At 37.1% G+C, this 21,860-nt stretch overlaps 1 protein-coding gene across 3 annotated transcripts in view; it reads right to left on the bottom strand.

The window, feature by feature from the left end:
- LOC110854211 (protein piccolo) overlaps positions 1–21,860 on the bottom strand; it is a 200,524-nt gene that overhangs the window by 44,309 nt on the left and 134,355 nt on the right. For all 3 annotated transcript variants that reach the window (XM_035854739.1, XM_035854738.1, XM_022102618.2), the window contains 2 exons: positions 14,915–15,781; positions 7,173–7,340 (listed from right to left, as the gene is read on the bottom strand). In XM_035854739.1, the coding sequence (XP_035710632.1) occupies positions 7,173–7,340; positions 14,915–15,781 (1,035 nt within the window). The remainder of the gene's footprint in view (positions 1–7,172; positions 7,341–14,914; positions 15,782–21,860) is intronic.

Raw genomic sequence — 21,860 nt, 5'->3', positions numbered from 1 at the left:
TGTAACTGTAATTAATTTGCATGCTTGTTCTTGTAGTCAACGTAGCGAATCAAATAAGTGTGGAGTTGCACCTTAAGAAATCTAGGATTAAAATTATACCAAGAAGTATTCATGTATTACTCTAAGGTGGTATTGATAAGGATTATGTACACTGTAGTAACAGCTCGGTATTGAAGGTTTACCATGCCGATAGGAAATTTTTACGGACCGCAATAATTTTAATACCACGTGGTAACAAGTTTAATATCTGCCGGACTAGACACCAGATTTCGAACGGTGCGACTATCGGTCAGATTTTAGGTGGTACACATAAAACTTCCATTTTTAGTACGGGGTGCTATTCCGGTATAAAAAAAAATGTTGTTAAATGTTCTTTAACGAGGAGTGATATCGATTCATTTTATTTTGTGACATAAGTTCAGAGGACGGATATATAAAGAACGTCCGGGAATGAATGGGAATGGTCTGAAAATGTGGTCATAAAATCACAATGAGTTATCGGAATTTTAAACTTTTTGCATATGTATAATACCAAATACGTACCTACATAATTTAATTAATAGCTAAGGCCGCCACACCCCCGTTGGCGACTAGTTCGATTTTCTTGCGAAGATTTTTCATTAAATTTTTTCCCGAAGTTTTTGCCACTTCCGAGGTGATTTTCTTCCATCGTCCTTTGAATTTTCGAAAGGTGTCAGGCACATCTTGAAGCCGGGAGTATACTGACTTAGAACGTGCCCAGAATTTTTCGATTGGGCGGAGTTGGGGTACATTAGGTGGGTTGATATCTTTTGGTACGAAATCAATATTTTTCTTTCTGAGGTACTCGGTCACTTTCTTTGCATAGTGACAAGTGGCGAGGTCAGGCCAAAACAAAACTTTATCATTTTTGTGAAACCTATTAATAAATGCTTCCAATCCAGCCTTGACGCAATTTTTCAGATAAATATCTTGATTGATATTCCCTTCGAGAACTACCGGGTCTGATACATGTCCGTGACTGGAGATGCATTGCCAAATGCAATATTTCTTTGGAAATTTGTCTTTTTTTCGTACTTTTTCTTCATAAGCCACTTCAGAGGGATCCGAGCTATGAAAAAAATGACGCCCTGGAAGATTTGAAGGGTCAACCGGAACATACGTTTCGTCATCCAGGATCACTACTTTTCCACGCATTTTCTTCAACAATTTTTGACAGCAATCCTTGATCCGACTTTCTTGTACGGGCTTGTAGTTTGGTGCAGGTTTTTTGGTCCTTGCTTTGATTCCTAATTTATGGACCTTAATTTCCCCCAGGTAGCTTTTGGAAATTTTGACTTTCCTGGCAGCTACAGCTACTGACGTTGATGGCTTGGTTTTGAAAATTTTTTCAATTCTATTTTTCACTCGAGTGGTCGCTAGCTTCGCCGGACGACCAGCTGGCTTCTTGAATTGCACATTTTCGGAATCCTTGAACTTTTTTATGTAGGAATACACATTTGAACTTGGAATTCCTTCCTGCTTAAAAAAGTTCCAGGTCACCTTGGAGTCTCGGTTGGCTGTCGTGTTGTAGAACTCCATCACTCGTTTTGCTAACAGCTCCCTTTCAAACAAGCTTCTTCTACCCTTATCCATTTTTGAAATTTAAGAGTGATATACCAAATTGACCCTAATGAAGTGGGCTTTCAGAAATTTAAATTATTATAGTTCGCGGGTTTATTGATTTGTCAATATACTCGCTAGAGCGCGCATTCCCATTCATTCCCGGACGTTCTTTATTTATGGTCAGCTTTTTCATTTGTTCCACGAACTTTTATAGAGCACAAAAACTTCAAAATATTGTTACATATTTCTAAGATTTCAGACCTTATTGTTTGAAAAATAACGTCTTTTACATATTTCTTTAAAAATACGTATATTTTGTCAATTTTTTGTTTTGAGACGAAAGTTATTTCTAAAAAAAATGGATCACAAAAATTCCGGATGATTAAAAAAAATCAAAAATCCAAATTTTGCTATTTAGTTGCACATATATATTTCGTGAATATTTATGTATGCATTTTTTCATAAATTGTTCAGCAATTTTTGGTAAATACATAGCCGCCTTCTGAACATAATAAGTAGTGAATGGATGGAGTCAACCCTGTAAAAAAAGAGAAGCCGGCCGCCGAGTTATCGAGATATTTACTCGCTGTATAATTTTTATGATATGAAATGAAGTTGACCCTGCCTCTCTTACTCCCGTCCAACCTTGTGTTTGTATGTATGCTCATCTTTAGGGGAATGGTGCCGATAAAATGTTGACTTTGGCTGCAAATTGCTCCCTGCTCCGCAATCCTAGTCACGTAATCCCCACGGACCAGACCAGGTTAATCTCTTGACATTTATTTCCTTCATAAACTCACAAGCTGAGGGATGAGATGGAGCACATGCACCACGTGGCCAAAACCACGACCAGTTGGCAATTTGAAATGAGAGTGGAGATGAAAAATGGAGTGAAAGCAAGCTTCTTCTTATGTAAAGAACTAAAGAGATGAACAAAATGGGTGAGTTATTTAGTTCTGGGTACCAGGGCTTCGTTTCTGTTGGATTTTGCTGCATTTCTTGCAGTGGGAAGCATGAAATGGAAGGAATTGCAAGAAACTGCAAGAAACTGCAATAAATTGCAAGAAACTGCAAGAAATTGCAAGAAATTGCAAGAAACTGCAAGAAACTGCAAGAAAGTTCAAGAAATTGCAAGAAAGTGCAAGAAATTGAAAGGAACTGCAAGAAATTGCAAGCAACTGCAAGAAATTGCAAGAAACTGCAAGAAATTGCAAGAAGCTGCAAGAAATTGCAAGAAACTGCAAGAAATTGCAAGAAACTGCAAGAAATTGCAAGAAACTGCAAGAAATTGCAAGAAACTGCAAGAAATTGCAAGAAACTGCACGAATTTGCCAGAAATTTAAAGAATAAATTGCCAGAAATCTCGATAATTTCATAATCATTATTTCCTAAAAATCTAACTATTCCTCAATTTATTTCATATCCATAAATTCTTAAATCCGGTCTTGAAGTTTCACATTTTACACTTTCTGAATAACCCGACCACGAGTTTCATTTCTTTCGGGTGTGCTACATTTTTTGCATTGTAAAGCAAGCCCCGCAAGAAATGCGAAGTGCAAGAAATGAATTGCGGATAAATGCACCCGCTCATTTGCACCCGCTCAATTGCACCCGCTTAATCGCACCCGCTCATTCGCACCCCGGCACATTTTGCACCCCAGGCCATTTTGCACCCCTTAAAAACTAGAACAAACGGAATAGTTGCTGGATGAATCATTGAGTTGTTAAAAACTAGAACAAAGAAGGTTGTTAATAATGCGACCCAGGGTTTCGACTATCTTAGTCTATGTGTACAACTACACAGGCTGGATACATCCAGTCATCAGCGATAGAGCATTACCCTCGTACCCCGTTTTGGGTCATAGTGCAGGATTGCACAGTCAAACTATACAGCCCAATAACGTGTCGTCAAAATCAAAGAAAAAGTCCGAAACCATTACTTTGAAAGTAATACTTTCGAATATCAAACACTCTAGCGAAAGTTGTAGAAAATTTGTACAAGATTGTGTAAAATCTGGTTGAGTAATCCTCAACTACTAGGTGAAATTAGTTGTGGATTTTTTTACTCAGCTAGTAACTAAAAATTTATCAATGAACGATTATAATTTACAATTTGGTTGATCAAAATTTGTTTTTTTATGCTGATTACATACATTTTTTAGTTTCTTAAAGCGTACTCTTTATTTATTTATTTAGGGTACATTTTAATTTTACATTTAGTCACCAAAAAAGTCGAATTTTGCCAAGGTTGTATAAAACTTGATTCATAAACCTTTTGTGCGTAAATTTGAAGCTGGAGAAGTATAAATATTTACTCATTCATGTAATCTTTTAGCTTGTGGTGTAATTTTCCACCTTTTATGGGACACACTTATCAATAAACTTACTAGAACCTTATTCTCTTTGTTCTAGTTTTTAAAGGGTGCAAAATGGCCTGGGGTGCAAAATGTGCAGGGGTGCTACTGAGCGGGTGCGATTGAGCGGGTGCAAATTGGCTGGGGTGCAAAATGTGCCGGGGTGCGAATGAGCGGGTGCGATTGAGCGGGTGCAATTGAGCGGGTGCAAATGAGCGGGTGCATATCTCCGTATACCGCAAGGAATGCGATGGGCAAGAAACTGGTAGAAAGTGCAAGAAATATGAGCCATCTGGCCACGCGCCGTACGAACTATGCGCACCTGGACGTAGTTTCTCGCGCCTTGCATTTCTCCTACGTCAAAATATTTCCCTGCAAGAAACCACTTTCTCCCCCTTATTTCTTGCACGTGGCGGTCTTATTTGCACCCTGATCTTCTCTTAAGAACAAAATGTGTGTGTGAGTTATTTAGTCGCTCGCTTCTCATTTATTGCATGTGTCAGTCATCCAATCTCAAAATGTGGGTCAGACCAGGCAGGCAAGAAGACTTGTCATGTGTCAATTTCCGCGTTGCACTCACTCACTCAGTTTGCATGGGGTTTAGCGTATTAATTAATCAGGATAAGAACTTAAGAGTAGAAGGTCACTACTTGTCGGGCCCCGATTTCGATCTCCTTTGGATATGTTGTAGTACTATATGAGTGTAGAAAAAGTGAAGGAGGGTTAGACTCCATGAGCCCATTTACGCCCGCCACACCCCCTCAAAAGCGCCCAAACCCCCGGAGTTGCCGCACTAAATTCATCCCCAAAAATCGAGTTTTGGTCAGATTTTCAAAAAAATTACATTTTTGTGATCCCAGATAGTTGCTCTATCATATCCAATAGCAAACTCAACTTTTTTGGAATTTCGAATTTTTTCAATACATACCCTTGGTCAGAAAATCTTCGAAAATATTGAAAATTTCAAAAAAGTTGAGTTTGCTATTGGATATGATAGAGCAACTATCTGGGATCACAAAAATGTAATTTTTTTGAAAATCTGACCAAAACTCGATTTTTGGCTATGATTTTAGTGCGGCAACTCTGGGGGTTTGGGCGCCTTTGAGGGGGTGTGGCGGGCGTAAATGGGCTCATGGAGTCTAACCCTCCTTCACTTTTTCTACACACATGTAGTACTACAACATATCTAAAGGAGATCGAAATCGGGGCCCGACAAGTAGTGACCTTCTACTCCTTAGTAATGAATGTGCATACGAGGAAGAGTTTGTACTAGAGGAGGATTACGATGTCTTGGATGAAATCTTATTTCATTGTGTAAAATTTTTGAAAACAGAAATTTTCTGTTTTTTACGTAACACTTTTAAATTATGAAATGCATTTTACACATGTGTAAAATTTTTGAAAATACAAAAATTGTCCTTGGTTCTTATTCTTTACTTTACGTAATACTATTAAATTAAGGAGTTAATTGTTTTGCACACAGTTTGCATGCTTCATAACTCGCTAAGAAAGGAGGTCTCCCAGCGGATGCTCTCCGATTTGTAGCAAATTAGTGGAAATCGATGACAAGTTTAATTAGGATGAAATTTGCGAAAGACACGATCTCCCAATGGGCACGTTTGGCCGAGATATTTGCATCCAAAGAGGAGAAAACGCGCCGTAAATTGACAAATTTTATATTTTCGAAATTTCGTATTTTCCAAATTTAATGAAGTTATTCCTTCACTTTTGTTTAAAAAATGAAAGGCTTTGATACCGTTCGAGTAAAAAACATATATTTCACAAATAATATCATTTTTTAGATGCTTTGTTCGCTCCATCCAAATTTTACACTTTCCAAATTTACTACTGGACAGGTGTTAATAACTACAGTTTTATTTTTTTTAAATGTAAAGTAAGGTTTACAGGTCAATAATTTGCGCGGAATGAAATTGCCGTGAAAATTTCACCGCATCAACAAAATGAAATTTGAATGAAATTTGCGAGAAATAAGTTAATTTCACGCAAATTCCATAGCTCAGTTTACAGGTCATTATTTTAAATCTTACATTACTAGTCATTTCTTTAAGTGAAACATAGTAACCATGATCACTTTATCGGTTATTTACTTTAATTTGAAAATTTATATTGCTTTCCGTGAACGTTGTAATGTTGTCGTTATGCCAACAATATACAATATGACCAATAACCGAACTTTTCACGTGAAATAATGTGCAAGCATTTCACGGAAATTTCATCGAGTTTGAGTGAAAATTTCACTCGAGTGAAAATTACGCGTTGTTTTCACCGTTGACGTGAGACCCATTTTGTGAAATTTGCGTGAAATTTTCACGCCAAGGTGATTTCACGTGAAAAACATGACCTGTAAACTGCGCTTAAAGCTTTGATACCTATCAAGTAAAAAAACCATATTTTGCATATCATATTAATTTTTAGATTAGCTCGCAGCAAGTCAGAATTCTAACAAGTTTTTTTAATTATTTATGTTGCAAATTTCATCCTAATTAAATTTGCGATCGAATGACATTATTTTGCCCAAAATCGGAGAGCATCCTCTCGGAGACGTCCTTTATCAGTTAGAGTAGAGTGATGTCTATTTCTCACAATAAAAGTAAGAAGATTGAACGGATAAATATGAATATTCGATTGAAATGCCGACTCGAAAAGTTTTTTTTCTATGAAATAGATATGCGACACTCGTCTGGGATCTGATAAGATGCATCTCAGGGACGTGGACGTCACGTCACTCACTTCTGTATTTGCATCATGTACATACATAAATAATAAGAAAAAGACGAGACATTCAGTGTATTTTTGGACTGCAAAAGAAAGCAGTTTTGTGCTAAAGAATTTAATAGAAAAATGCATGTTTTTTTTGCACGTATAAGTTTTTTGTTCACATTATGTGATAATTTTTGGACTGCAAGAGGAAACAGCTTTGTGCAAAATATTTAATAGAAAAGTGCTATTTTTTGCATGTATAATTTTTTGGTTCATATTACGTAATTATTTTTGAGACTGCGAAAAGAAAGCAGTTCTGTTTTCTGCAAAATATTTAATAAAAAAATACAATTGCATACGTTTTTTGCACGTTTTGGTTCATATTTTGTCACGTAATGAAACAGTTTTGTGCAAAATATGTAATAGAAAGTACGATTTTTTTGCACGTGTAATTTTTGATGAATATTATGAATATAATTCTGCTGACGGATTGAAATGAAAATTTATTCTTACCAGAATTGATCCCGTTGGTGGACTGGGTATCAGGAGTGCCGTTAGTGGAGGCGGTGGGCGTGGTCGTTGCGGACGCGCTTTCCACCGAGGACTGAGGCTTCTTCTGGCTCAAATAACCCTTCTTGAAGAGCACGTCTTGACGTGGGGTCGTGATTTTCGTGTACTCCTCTGCAAAAAAATAATTGCACAATTAATATTCGCAAAAATTGTTAGATGCATATTTCCAGATTCTACATATATTATGCCAGTTTTTCTGAATATTTACATACGAAAACTCTTTTTTCATTAATAGTGAAAGTAAATTTCATTATTTTCATGGTCAAAATGTTCAAAATTTTGATAACTTACATATTTTTATGCCGAAAATATTAAAATAAATTCTGGGCATAAATGTCCTGCATTTCTGGCAAGCGATCCCTCACCTTCCGGTTAATATTTGCAGATTTTATCCCAATTTTGCTCAATGTTTGCATATGACACGTTTTTCCTCGAAGGTGAAAGTAAATCTAATTATTTTCATGGGAAAAATGCTTAAAATTGCGATAATTTATTTTCATGCTAAAAATAATTGATTTTCATTCCAAAAATTCATAAAATTCTAGACGTAAATACCCCGAATTTTCGGAATTCCATTTATTTTCATGTCCCAACAATCCTACAACTTTACGCACAAATAATACACATTTTTTTCCAGTACGTTATCCACCCGATAAGATGAATTGAATATGTAAACTGTGCAAGTTTAGTTCCGGTCTGCCTGCCCCCACCCAAGAAAAAATAGCTCAGATTTTGAGGACGGACGAAAGAGTATCACAAATCTTGGGATAAATTGGGATCCATTCCGAGTTGACATTTCCCATCAGAAATTTATTCCTTTGAACCCGTCGCCCTCCGTCTTTGTCACCTTTCCTCTCCTCCTTATCGCCTCCGGTGAAGATGAAAATCGCTCCACGACTCTCCATATTTCAGCGTAATTTGGAAATGTCATGTGGTCTGGTCATCGCGATCAGTGGCCGCGGAAGGGTCCGAAAAGAGGGGCAATGTCCCCACGGTAATTCGATGTCAGCATCATCTCCCCATGGTATACAAACCCATTCGTCCCCTAGCCTACAATGTTAACGTCCCCAGATGTGCCCACGGCTTCCACGGCCACTGATCGCATTTCGTCATCTTCACCACTGTCATAAAGCACAATGGGTTGAGAGGGATAAGATTATTAAAGAGCGGCGTCATCATGCAGTAGCGGGTCTGCTGAATGTCATATAGTGGGTGACAAGTGGGTGGCATTTTTTTCTTTTTAGAGGAAAGATTACGGGAGTAGGTGGCAAGTAATTTTGTGCCAAATGAAGAGATAACATGTATCTTATCATATCTGTAATTAGTGTCCTACGCCTTGTTATGTAATTGTCTATTTTTACTTAAAAATTAAACATATATACATATTTAAAGTCAAAAGTACCCTGTAAAGCATCCGGTAGAGTCACATACAACATATGTACTCCGTACTGATATTGATTTGGTAATAATTCCCTACCGGATTGGTTATAGTTTGATTCTAATTGTAAGTGGAAAATATTTCATTACCACCACATTGTAACGATCGATATTACCGGTAGAGTCATATTTGTACTCCGCCAGGAATGATTCGTAATTATTCAATACCAGTTGCCTATTTTTTTCTATTTAAACCCCGCAGTGCAACTTTATTTAGCCCGAGTCAGGGTGTTGCTAAAATAATTGAGGTGGGTATAAATATGTAATACGACCACGACAACTTTTCCATTTGTCTCCACACATTGTCCTCATCTTTAAACTTGCCACTTAATTTTTCATGTTCTATGTATGTTCAAAATGTCAAGGCGTAATCGATAGATAAACGGACAGATAACCATGAAGGGTACATTAGCCTTGACTCGGGCTAAAATTTAAAAACCTGTCCATAAACTCATAATGTTGCAAAAATACTGTTTTCTAAGAATGATTGACCTTTCTACAAATGCATCATAGAATTTTGTAGCAGATTGAGGCAACATTTCGCTCACGTAATTAGTGTCCTACGCGATGTTACATAATTTTTTTGGTTAAAAAACCGTGTACGAAGGCCAACTCGCACACGTGAACTTTTTCTTTTTGCTAAAAATGCACTAAATTTCTGTCCAAAACTTGTGTACAGCATCCAACTCACGTTTTCTCCTCCTCCGAACAACTTTCTCTCCTTTCTCGACTTGATTGAGTTTAATGGAGCTGCCGTGAAAAATCGTCATTAATTCGGGCCGTCCTCACCCAGTTAGTAATAGGATCACCAAGAGCTTATTACGGACCAAGTCCTTTCACCCATAAAAATTGAGCCGGTTACCTTCATAAGTGACCGCGGAAGCTGTGGGGGGACATGTGGGGATATTAAAATTGTAGGATTGGGGGAGGGTGAGGTTTGTATAGCATAATCGTCCCTCTCTCCACATGCTTCTACGGGCATTGCACGTTTCACTCACTCATTACATGAGACTGATTAACTCAAGGGGATCAGTGGCATCAGTGGCCGCGGAAGATATGGGGACATCTGGGACAATGCCATTGTAGGATTTGGGAAAGAGGGGTTCATATAACCGATAACCGGGGGGACATAGTCCCTCTTTTGTCTCCACGCTTCCGTGGCCACTGCATCATGTTCATACATTTGAGTAGTCTGAATTCTACCAGTGGCCGCGGAAGCCGTGGGGACATCTGGGGACGTTAACACTGTAGGATGGGGAGAGGAAGGGGTTTATATAACATGGGGAGATGATCCGGACATCGAAGAACCATGGGGACATTGTCTCCCTTTTGTCCCCACCCTTCCGCGGCCACTGACTGCACTGCTTACATACTTAAGTTAAGAATTGAGTGAGAACGAGGAGGCGAAGGAAGGACGATAGCTCAAACTTTTCTGGCACTGAGATCCCATCGCATTCACGATTCCCGAAAGAATTTCCATTATATTCCTCCTTCGTCCCGGGTGGACAAAATTTTTGAAACTTTACAAACTTTCGGAATGTAAGAAGGCAGGCAGGCAGGCATTATCTTATCTTATTCGGAATGACAAACATATTATACTGCACACAATCCATCAGATTTGCATATTGGTGACATTAGGGGATTACAAAAGGTGCTCTCAAATTCAGTGGAATTAGGAGAAAATCTAGATTTTGTAGGCCCAGGGCCCAGTATTCTTGGTTGTTCGCTCAGGATTCTGATTTTTCTGCTCAAAATTTTCTGAAAATCTAGACTTGATTTTCCGATTATGAACAAAAAAACCTGATTTTTTATGTATCGCTTTTCAAATTGGAAATTGAAATATTAAATGCAAATTTTAAATTATGTTAAATTTCTAATGAGTAACTTTTCAGGGAACTTGAGAGCACCTAATGTCTAGAAGTGAGGATTTTCCTATTCTTTAAATGCTATTATGAGCTCCTCCCTTCCTTATCTTGTCATATTATTGTCCCAAAAATCTTACAGATTCCACACAAATCACCTCCGTTTTCTCTCCATTTTTACAAAGTTTAGCCTCATTACTCCAAAATTGTGACCATAATGTCCCCCAAAAATAAAGGGTTTTCCAATCCCTCCAACACTAAGCTCCTCCCCTCCCATATCTCGTCATGTTATTGTCCCCCTAATTTTCTCCCCACTTTTTCAACTTTCCCCTTATTATTACTAAAAAGTATCTTCTCACGACCAAACCTAAGCCATATTCCATAACCAAATCATCATTTCTACGAAAATCTCTTAATTAGGTTGGCTCGGGTCGGTTGAGATTAGTTGGGAATGAAGGTGAAATGAAGTGAAGTGAAGGCTTTCTCCTCAGAGAGAAAGGTGTGTCTAATATTAAAAGATGTGAAATTTCGCAGAGTCAGTTCAGTCAGTAGTCAGCTCATGAATATTCTATCGAGTTTTAAAGACTATCTCTCTCTCCCTTCGCTGATAAAATGGGGCCAGAGCAAATTCAGGCAGGCAGCCATTCAGAAAAAGTTTTGCAGTTTCTTTCTCCAAATTTTTGCCTGGTTCGGAACTTTGGTAAGAAGAGAACACATGATGGTGGAGAAAGTTTGGGGGAAAGCGTGGGAGAAAAAAGCGAAGAAGAGAGAGGAATTAGCCGTAGAAAACGACCATGTGATATTTTTTATAGGAAAAATTTTCCCTAAAGTGGATTATTTTCGTATTTATTATTGGACAGACTATATATGTACTAAACTGCCTACTTACACTATTGCTCAGTAAATTTTATGTCGAGCATTATGGTAAATACTCATATGGATTTTAAATACCTAATTGAGTAAATGTATAGGGCCGAGAGATTAAGTGATGAATGAATGTATGAAAATCACAAAATTGGCCCACTTTTCTGCCGAGAATACAAGTTCACAATTTTTTGCGGAATAGAATAATTTTTCTGTCGGAAATTTTCCACAGTTTCAAAAATGCTTTCCGAAGAAAAATATCCCATCAAGTCGATTTCTATTACGAAATGGATACGCAAGGTAGCAAGGTTATAGATATCACGAGTTAAATAATATGTAAGTAATTTTCATAAGTATGCACACAGTCAAAAATTCAATTCACACATGTCGCGACGAGAAATTAAATGTGTAATGGTAATTTCAACGTATGCATGTGAAGCAGACGGATCTCTCGATTTCACCTTGCTTTTCATGATACCATAATTAACACGGAATTATTGATGGTCTAACTGATGTCCATACATTACTTGTTCAATAATAATCTTTTGTTTTTCGGACTTAATTAACCCACTGACTGACTACCTCATGCACCCAGGGATACAATGTATAAAGCTACGTATGAAAATAATGCATTCGTCCTGTTTGCAGATATTTTCGTAACGAAATTAACACATAATTGCTAATATTAAGAGGTCTGCAAACATAATTGAGGCAAGGACGCGATCAAGGTGGGATTTGGGCTCGTGACGATAATTTGTTTGACAGATAAGCTGATTTTTGGGAAAGTGAATTTTTGTGTTTTTTTCTCTTGCGGATTATGAAAACTCGTGTTAACAGGATGAGAGGATGATGTTGACAGGAAAAAGGGCAACATTTTTGGGGAGCCAGTGGCCGCGGAAGGATGCGTGGGGACAATGTCCCCATGGTTATTCGATGTCCGCATCATCTGCCCATCTTACTTATATAAACCCTTCCCTCCCCTATCCTACAATTCTAATATCCCCAGATGTCCCCACAGCTTCCGCGGCCACTGAGAAAATTCAGGCTACTCAAATGTATCAACATAAAGCAGTGGCCGCGGAAGCTGGAGGGGACAGAGGGACAATATCCCCACGCTTCTTCGATATCCCCATCATCTCCCCATCTTATACAAACCCCTCCCTCCCCCATCCTACAATGTTAATGTCCCCCGATGTCCCCATGGCACATTCCGCGGCCACTGCACAGAGCTCAAGAGTCGAGGAAAAAAATTGGGATTATTGCATTATTGTCAGTCACTCGGATCAGGTCCCAACCTGCCCAACATGACCTTGCGGCTCTCTCCTCTTCCTCGAAATACAGGGAAATACACTCATTTTATAAATGTCGACAGGATTTGGAAAGCAGCGGAGGTTAATCTAATCTCACTCTTTTTAAGCCGATTGAATCGGAATGGAAACACGTTTAGAATAAGTCGACCATAAAAATAGAAGTTGGAATGGATTCCGTGCCAGAAATAGGTCTCTGCCTCTTCTGCTTCCGGACTCACGTGCGGGGAAAATGTCAATGCAAATTTTTGGGAATAAACCAAGATGGTCCCAGCAGAGAGAGAGAATTAAATTGCAGAGAGTGAGACAAGTGGGCTGCGGTTTATGTAATATTAAATTTTTCCACGTTAGATATTTTAAAAATGTGGTGGGTGTGAAAATTCATGATTTTTATAAATATTTTTGAAAAAAATCGACCTAATTTATATTATTTTCAAGTTTTAAGGGATGATTTAAAAAAAATTTTAATGAAACCAAGATGGTCCCAACAGTGAGAGAGAGATGGATAAATTAAATTGCAGAGGGAGAGACAGGTGGGTTAGGATTGTATTTTGCAGGTTGGATTTTTAAAAAAGAAGGTAGAAATGTGATGTGATGGGTGTGAAAATTTATGATTTTTATCAATTTATTTGGAAAAAATCTAGCTAATTATAAATATTTTCGAGCTTTTAGATATTAAATGATACGATTTTAAAAAGTTTTATTTCTAAAATCAAGTTAATTAGAATTCCAATTCAATAAACCAAGAAATTGTAATAATTAACCTGAATATAGTTTTTCAGTCAAATTTTTTTTTGTAAAAATTTATTTTTGACGTTTTGATTTGACAATTTTTGTATAGGTATCTTAAATCTTTTAAACCTCAAAATTTTTTATAAATATTTTTGAAAAAATCAAGCTAATTATATTTTGGAATGTTAAATAATGCGATTTTTTTAAGTTTTAATTGAAAAACTTAACATAAATAGAATTTTGCAGACATGTTTTTCTGGTTAAAATTTATTTTCGACTTTTTGATTTGACAATTTTTTATAGGTATCTTAAATCATTAAAATTTCAAATTGTTTTAAATAATTTTAATATTTCTATGTTTCTTAAAAATATCAATCTTTTGTAAATTTTACAAAAATTTTCACTAATATCTCGCTATGATTATTTGTCTGCAGTTAATTTAACAAATTTTGAATATACATTTATCTCATGTTTGAAATAAATGTCAAATTTTTTACGATTTTTAACGAATTATATTATCTTGTTTTTGTATCCGTTAATTAAATAAATTTTGAATTTTACCTCAATTTTGATTGGGATTTCGTCATTAAATTGAAAGTACTAATTTTTCCTGTAGAAATTACCCATTTATTCAGAAAATGCTGATTCGTTAGTGCCTCTTTAATTGATATTTCTCTCCCCACACATGTATTCAAATTATGCATGGAAGCTTTCCAAATTCGCTCGAAATAAGATTTCCTCGTGCATTTGAATCTGTTTTGTTTTTCTAGAAGGAATGCGACCTTTGGCATGTCAGCCAATAAATTAACGACGCGTTTCTGATTAAACCACGACAGATTTAAGAATGGAAGTTGGAGAGAAGTTTTCAATTAACACGACTCCTTTCCTCTGTCAGTGATTTGTATTGTAAATAATGAGCAAATTGTAATCTGGATTTTACTAACTTGAGGGATAAAATATCTTTCAGCGAATTAGATAGTAACTTGCGCCATGAGTTAAGTTTAGTTAGAACAGTGGCGCAAGTTGAGGTGATCTTTAAAGGTGATTGTAAATAATGAACAAATTTTTAAATTGTAATTAATAATTTAAAGCAGAATTTTCATAATTTTGAGGTAAAAAATCTTGTAACAAGTTATGCTCGTCTGGTAGTAACTTGCGTCATAGTTAAGCTACAATGTGGGCGCAAGTTGAGTTTCGCACATGGTTGTAAATAATTATAAAATTCTACCCAAAATTACTAATTCTGAATTTTTTAAAAATTAGGCTACGTTATATTTCACGTTTTTTATGAACTAACTTGCGCCATAGTTAAGCTACAACATGGGCGCAAGTTAACATACGCACATGGTTGTAAACAAATAGTACGCATAATTTAATTCTGGAAATATTTCCATAAATTATGCCCATTTATACAAAATTTCACTATTTTTTCACTAACTTGCGCCCTAACTAATCCACAACATTGTCACAAATTGCCACTCACCTTGATTATAAGAAGGCTTGTTGGTATTGTCACAATTACTTCCTGCCCCACCACCCCCGCTTCCATTCGCATAATAATAATTCGACGCTGGATAACTCCTACTCCGTCTGAATCTTCCCGGTCCATACGATCTGGACGGGGGGTGGTGTCCCCCTCCACCATTATAGTCACCTCCACCACCCCCACCCCCATTATACCCCCCACTCTCGGACGAAGATCCATTTCCGGTCGTCGAATTGTTTCGATTATAAGTATTGTACCCATTACTTCCGCCGCCTCTGTATCCTCCATGATAACCACCGGACTGATAACCCCCGTGGTACGAGTCGGACTTGTGATGATGACCCCCACCCCCATGATAACCTCGTTCGGAGGAGGATGACCCCCTCCCCCCACCTTCATACCCACCCCCATTGTAGTAGGAGGGGGGTCGGTAGTTATCCTTGTGGTAGTGGTACCGGTCGTAGTGACTTTCGTAGTGGTGGTTGTTGTGGGGGGTGTAGTTGGCGTCGTGGTGGTGGTTGTGGTGGTTGTTGTGGTAATACCCCCCACGGTCGTTTCCGTTGGACATGTGGTGGTTGTTGTGGTGGTGATTTGAGGGGGACGGGTTTTCCGCCGGGGCGACGGTGGAGCTGGACGAGTCGGTGTCACCGTTGGCGATTTTTTTGTTGGGGGAGGAGGAGTCGGAGGGCGTGGTGGTGGATAAGCTTCCGGCCGAGGCCCCCTTCGTCATGGTGGTGGTGGAGGAATTGTTATTGTTGGAGGAGGTGGATGATAAGTAAGGCTTATGGATCGGGCTGTGGTTAAGACTTCGCGTCAGTCCGGTGGACATTTCTTCCCCGTCCTCCTCGTTGCCTGAGATTTCGCCTGGAAAAATAGAGAGAAAAAAAAATATTAAAATATTTGAAATTGCAATTTTTATTGATTTTTTGTTTTGTTAAAATTCTTGGTTTTGGTGAGATTTCGTCTAGAAACTTTAGATGAATGAGAATGAGAGATCTTGAAAATTTGGAAATTTAAATAACCAAAAATTCTGTAGTCAAATTGGTAAATTTTTATAGCTTTTTTGCTGATTCTTCGTTTCGCCAGGAAAAAATACTCACGAGATTATTAAAATTTTAGCAAATTTCAACACATACAAATTCCAGTTTAAAATTTTTTTGTAGCATTTTGATTCCATATTCGTTTTATTGATTGAAATCTCGCATCGAAATTTCAGATTCTTTTTTTTAGAATTTGAATTTCAGCACGCAAAAAGCGTTGTTTAATGAAAAATCTTGGTTTATTTATATCCATATTTTTTTTGTCACTATTGATCCACATGTGCAAAAGAGGGGATCGACACTACATAGTCATAATTTCCGAGTGTCACTTTCTCCTTGAATAATGACCCGATTTAATGCAATTTTAATGAAGTTTTTGTTCCTAAAGTGGTAAATTTCCACCAGGTGACATAACTAAATTGCGTGGTGGGAGTGACTTTCACCCTTTAAAAACAAGACTGAAAATACTCCTGTGAACAAACTGAAAGCTAATGAATAGCTTGGAGAAGGCACGTTTGGGTGAAACTTGTCAAGTTGAAAGTTCCGAAATTGTGTAATTTTACCTCATTCGTTTGACATTGACGTTTCGTTACATCATGCAAGTCACAAGTTCATTTTTCATGACATGTTTACGTGCCCAGTTTAGTTTTACACTTTCATATTTCCTAAATTTAAGCTCATTATGTAACTATAAGCTCGTTATAGGTATGCTTATGCATTTTGATTTTGATGGAATTTACCCTACCATAAATTACATAGAGAGTAGGAATCATTAGCCAAAATAAATAATGACATACGTGCAAATAATGAGTGTCGGAATGGGACAAAGAATACAAAAAACTGGATCGCTTTCTCTTTAACCGTTGGACAAAACGTATGCATTAATTTTATTGACAATAAATCCAATCTGACACGAATAGTGCATCCAACTAAACGTATATATTTGTATAAAAAAACAAGTGCGAATAAAACTTCCCCGATAAACAATAGACTTGGACCAAATGACGGTTAACCCATGCAGAAATTAGGTAATGTACATACTTACATTATTAAAAATCTGGTAGAGTCATATAAATACTCCGTGCTGGTATTGATTTGGTAATAATTTCCTACCCGATTGGTAGTAAATTGTTCCTGACTGGTAAATTTTTCATTACCATAACATTACTCAACGGTAATTCCCGTTAATACCAGTGCAGGTAGAGTAACATGTACTCCGGTCGGTAATGATTTAATACCAGTTAAGAGTGTACACAAGTTTTTCGCATAGTTTATTTGTATGTTTGACAAAACATAACCCGATCTGACTAAAATGACGGTTTTTCGACGGTCCACAAGCTTGTAAATTCGCCCAACCATAGATTACAATCCAAAACTAGACGACACACAAGTTCGTCGCTGTGGATAAACCGTCGTTTCGACAAAGTGTGGCGTAAGGCGTTCTTTTAACCTGACCAGTTTTTCGCCTTGTGTGCCTCCATGTTGATCGGGATCACTTAACTTTGTCTTTTTCCTACGTACCTACACACATACACCGCACATCAACTTGATTGTAGCAGCATATTAATGAAATATTTATGACCCGTCCTCCCCAAGATTTATTCTCATCTGTTTAAAGCAAATGTTTGCCAAACCAAACCATTCCTCCGAATCAAAAGAAATATATATCAAGACAGACATTCGCAAAACTTTTAGCACAAGTTCTACATAATAAATCCGCGTCTTGGCCAAGAAGAGAAGAAGAAGAAACGGGCATTTGACTTGACTTGTGCCGTCTGTTACTTTTAAATAAAGGATTAGTTTGCTTGTGCAAAATGCTTAATTTAATGGCTGCCTGCCCTTGTGCCCACTTTCTCTTTTTTTCGCTCCATGTGCCACTGTCAATCCGTCAAATTCTAAATATGTAACGAGTGGATGGTTACCCAGTTTTTTCTACACGTTTTAAAATAACCCGAGCTATTTTAAATGCGGGTCGTTTTAATTGAGAGAAATTTTGCATACATAGAATTCCGGGTATTGCTCGTCTGTAATTTTAGATGTCAAGAAAACTTTGTCATGGTTCGGGTGCAAGTAACCACGTGAAATAAAGATTTTTGCAGCTAAACATTTTACCTGCAAGAAATGCAAGGTGTAAGAAATTATATCCTGTCACTAAAATTCATCTTCATATTCATTCGATTAATTTAATGGCTTCCCTTGTGCCCACTTTCTCTTTTTTCGCCCCATGTGCTACTGTCAATCCGTCAAATTTTAAATATGTAACGGATAAGAGTTGTTGGTTACCCAGTTTTTTTTACACGTTTTAAAATATCCCGAGCTATTTTAAATGCGGGTCGTTTTAATTGAGGAAAATTTTGCATATGTGGGGTGGTATGTAAATATATATAGAATTCCGGGTATTTCGTCGGTAATTTTAGATGGCATGATAGTTTTGTCGTGTTTCGGGTGCAAGAAATAACGGGGAGAAAGTGGTTTCTTCCAGGTAAATATTTTGACGTGGGAGAAATGCAAGGCGCGAAAAACTACGCCCCGCCGCGCATACTTCATACGGCGCTTATTTCTTGCAGTTTCTCTCAGTTTTTTTGCAGCTCGCATTTCTTGCAAGAAATATAGCAAACCTACAAGAAACGAAACACTAACCCCAAAATTGCTGTGCAAATGAATACCTAAAATTTGCCAAGTTTGTGCATTAAGGGGAACATCACAATTATTTATATCAACACGAGAGAAGAGAGAGGGTGGCAATTATTTAAAGGTCACTACCAACCAACCATTTCCTCGTACCTAGCATTTAAGAGAAAGCGATGTATAAATAGGGGGACAAACAAGCTAAATACTTTAAGCGGCTAGACGAATGGATGGACGGACGGACGGACAAGACGCCGTCATAAATACATACAGGCTTTCTTTCTCCCCCATCACAGTGGTAAAGGTCAGCATGTGTGAATAATAAATACATTAATTTGTTCGCGATATATACAAGTCACTAACTCATTCAGGTAGTAAGTCAGTCCGTCAAAATAAGTGTAGAGTTGTACTGATGCTATATTTGGGCTGCATTTATTTATTAATCTGGAAAGCCCAATTTTATAATTATAATAAGTTGCTGAGAAATTTGGCATTTTCAAAATTCCCAAAAGTTATGTATGTACATACATACGGTATTTATTTTCATGAAAAAATATCTACGATGAATTTTTATTTTCATGCTTATAATTCCCGACTTTTATATCTACACTTAAAGATTCTGGGTATATGTACTTTCATGCAAAAAAATGCAATGAATTAATTTTTTTGCAAATGATTCCAGAAATTTATATTTACTAATACTTAAAGATTCTCGGTAATTATTTTCATACAAAAAAATGCTATGCAATTTTTTTCATGAAAAAATGCTATGAAAATTAATTAACATTTTCATGGTTAAAAATTCCAATAATTTATTTTCACGAGGTAAATTATAAAAAAAATCAGACAATTTCCCAAAAATCTAGATTTCCTAAAAATATAAATTTCTACACGTAGCAAAATTCCCAAAATTTCTGCCATTTATTCCCACACCTTTATTTGTCCATCGTACAACTCTACCCACCCATAAGTAAAAGTATGCCCCTTAAGTAAAAGCATGATGCATAAATACTCGAGTTCTGAAACATTAATTGAGTGGGGGATGGAATAAAGTGGGAGCTTGGCTGGCTGGGCATATATTTTGTGAGGCGATTATACACCTCGCCTCGACTCCTGGTGGATCGAAACATAAATAAATTGCTTCATTTCCACTTTTACACTCGGAGAAAGTTTGCCTGGTTTGGATTTAGATTGATGTCTTGCATATGTAAATTCGCAAAAAGGCATGAAAAATGGGTCCGCATTAATAATCTTGGGATGGGTGGAAAATGGGGGCTAAAAATGCAAAATTTTTCACTCGCTTTTGTGTCGAAACGACGTACGTAAGAAGATTGAAGTGTGTAGGGTGATAAGTAATATAGTCGTCAAAAAAAAGTGTTAATAAATAATTGACACGTGGCTATTTTTACGGGTTGATGACGTAATTTGTTTGATTTGTAAAAGGTCACAAGGAAATAAAACCGGGAGGATAAAGGGTTATTCTTGAAAAATTTTGGAAATGCAATTTCACAACATATTTTGCCAGTTTATAAAGTTATTTTTTACCGTCTTAATGATGTAACTTGCTTAATTTTGAGGAAAAAAAGTGTACTTTTGTAGATGAAGGAAAACACCAGGAAGAAAAAGTGAAAGGGTTATTCTTGAACAATTTCTGGAATTTTATAACGTTTTTCGAATTTTTACCGTCTTGATGACGTATTTCTTTAAGTGGCTTAATGTCGAGTAAAAAAATGGGGTTATGTCTTAAAAATTTATGGAAATGTAGTTTTTTCTTCTTTTTTTCAAAATTTTTGAAAACCCATTTCGTAAATTGTTAACAAACTTTGACATGTCTTTCTGTTACAATTGTTCTTGATTTCTTCTCTCCCGCTTTCTCCCACTGTTTGTCCACGTAACCAATAAATCCCGCATTATTATTACCTCCATCTCATAAAACTCGTAAAAACAATAAAAAATCCGAAAAAAATCCTGCCTAGTAGGAACCAAACCAATCACAAAATAATTCCATAAGTGGTCCATACGCAGTCAGAAAATTATTACGCTTGTCCACATTTTATGCTTGGATTGCGTGCAAGTCGACAATATTTTTGTGTGCACCGTCTTCTTCTCGCTCCTTACACATTATTGTTCTCAAGTGTTGTTTGCATCGTATTTTCGGATTCCTTAGGCCTTTTGTCTCCCTCTTCGCGACCAGTGGCCGCGGAAGCATGGGGACATCGGGGGACCATGTTATTTGACAGTTATTTGATGTCCACATCATCTCCCCATCTTATACAAACCCCTCCCTTCCCCTCTCCTACAATGTTAATGTCCCCACATGTCCCCACGGCTTCCGCGGCCACTGAGAGAATTCGGACTACTCAAATGTATGTACATGATGCAGTGGCCGCGGAAGTGTGAGGGGACAAAGGGACAATGTCCCCACGGTTATTTGATGTCCGCATCATCTGTCCATCTTATCTAAACCCGACCCTCCCCCATTCTACAATGGAAATGTCCCCACAAGTCCCCACGGCTTCCGCGGCCACTGCCCCCTTCTCGAGGAGAATGTTTGTTCTCGAGTAAATAAGTGAAGTGGTGGCTTCTTCGAGTGCGCCACACCTCCTCCAGAAGAAAGAAATGGAAAGAGTGAAATATGAATGGAAACAAGTGAAATATTAAAACGTGCATAAAGAGAAAATGTGTTTGCTTAAGTTATGTATGGAGGACGAGAAAGAGAAAATAAAGTGGTGTGTGGAAGGACTAAATGTAGCAAAGGGGTGAAACCTAATGGGATAAATTACATTCAAAATGGTCCAAACTAAAATTTCGAAATTTTTGATCTTGTCTATACCTTCATAGGGTAATTGACTCCGAGGGCGGACATATATTTACGAAAAATAGCTGAAATATGTTATCAATATTAGGAAAAAACGCCAAAATATTTACTCCATACGTACAAAAAAATAAGAAATTTGTACTTCTGAATTTACATAATTCCCTGGATTTGTTGTTGTCCAGTTTCTCTGAACTAAAAAAATCCGTCTCAAACCGTTAAAATATTTACAAAATTTACGTATTTTTGATGTACAAGATCTATGTATTTTTCAAACAATATCGGAAATATTTCAAAATATGTACATACATCTGGAAACCTAGGAATGTGTATGTATTAACGAAGATGAATATGAGTTTGTGAAGATTTGCTCAAAATTTGATAGCAAATTTTGTATCTCGAAATTTGCATCCGTTCACGAAAGTTATCACAAATACGGACAGACAGACCTTCCCATAAA

Source organism: Folsomia candida, unplaced genomic scaffold (genome assembly GCF_002217175.1).
Source record: "Folsomia candida strain VU population unplaced genomic scaffold, ASM221717v1 Fcan01_Sc009, whole genome shotgun sequence".
Classification (NCBI taxonomy): domain Eukaryota; kingdom Metazoa; phylum Arthropoda; class Collembola; order Entomobryomorpha; family Isotomidae; genus Folsomia; species Folsomia candida.
This window is presented reverse-complemented; position numbering and strand designations above follow the sequence as displayed.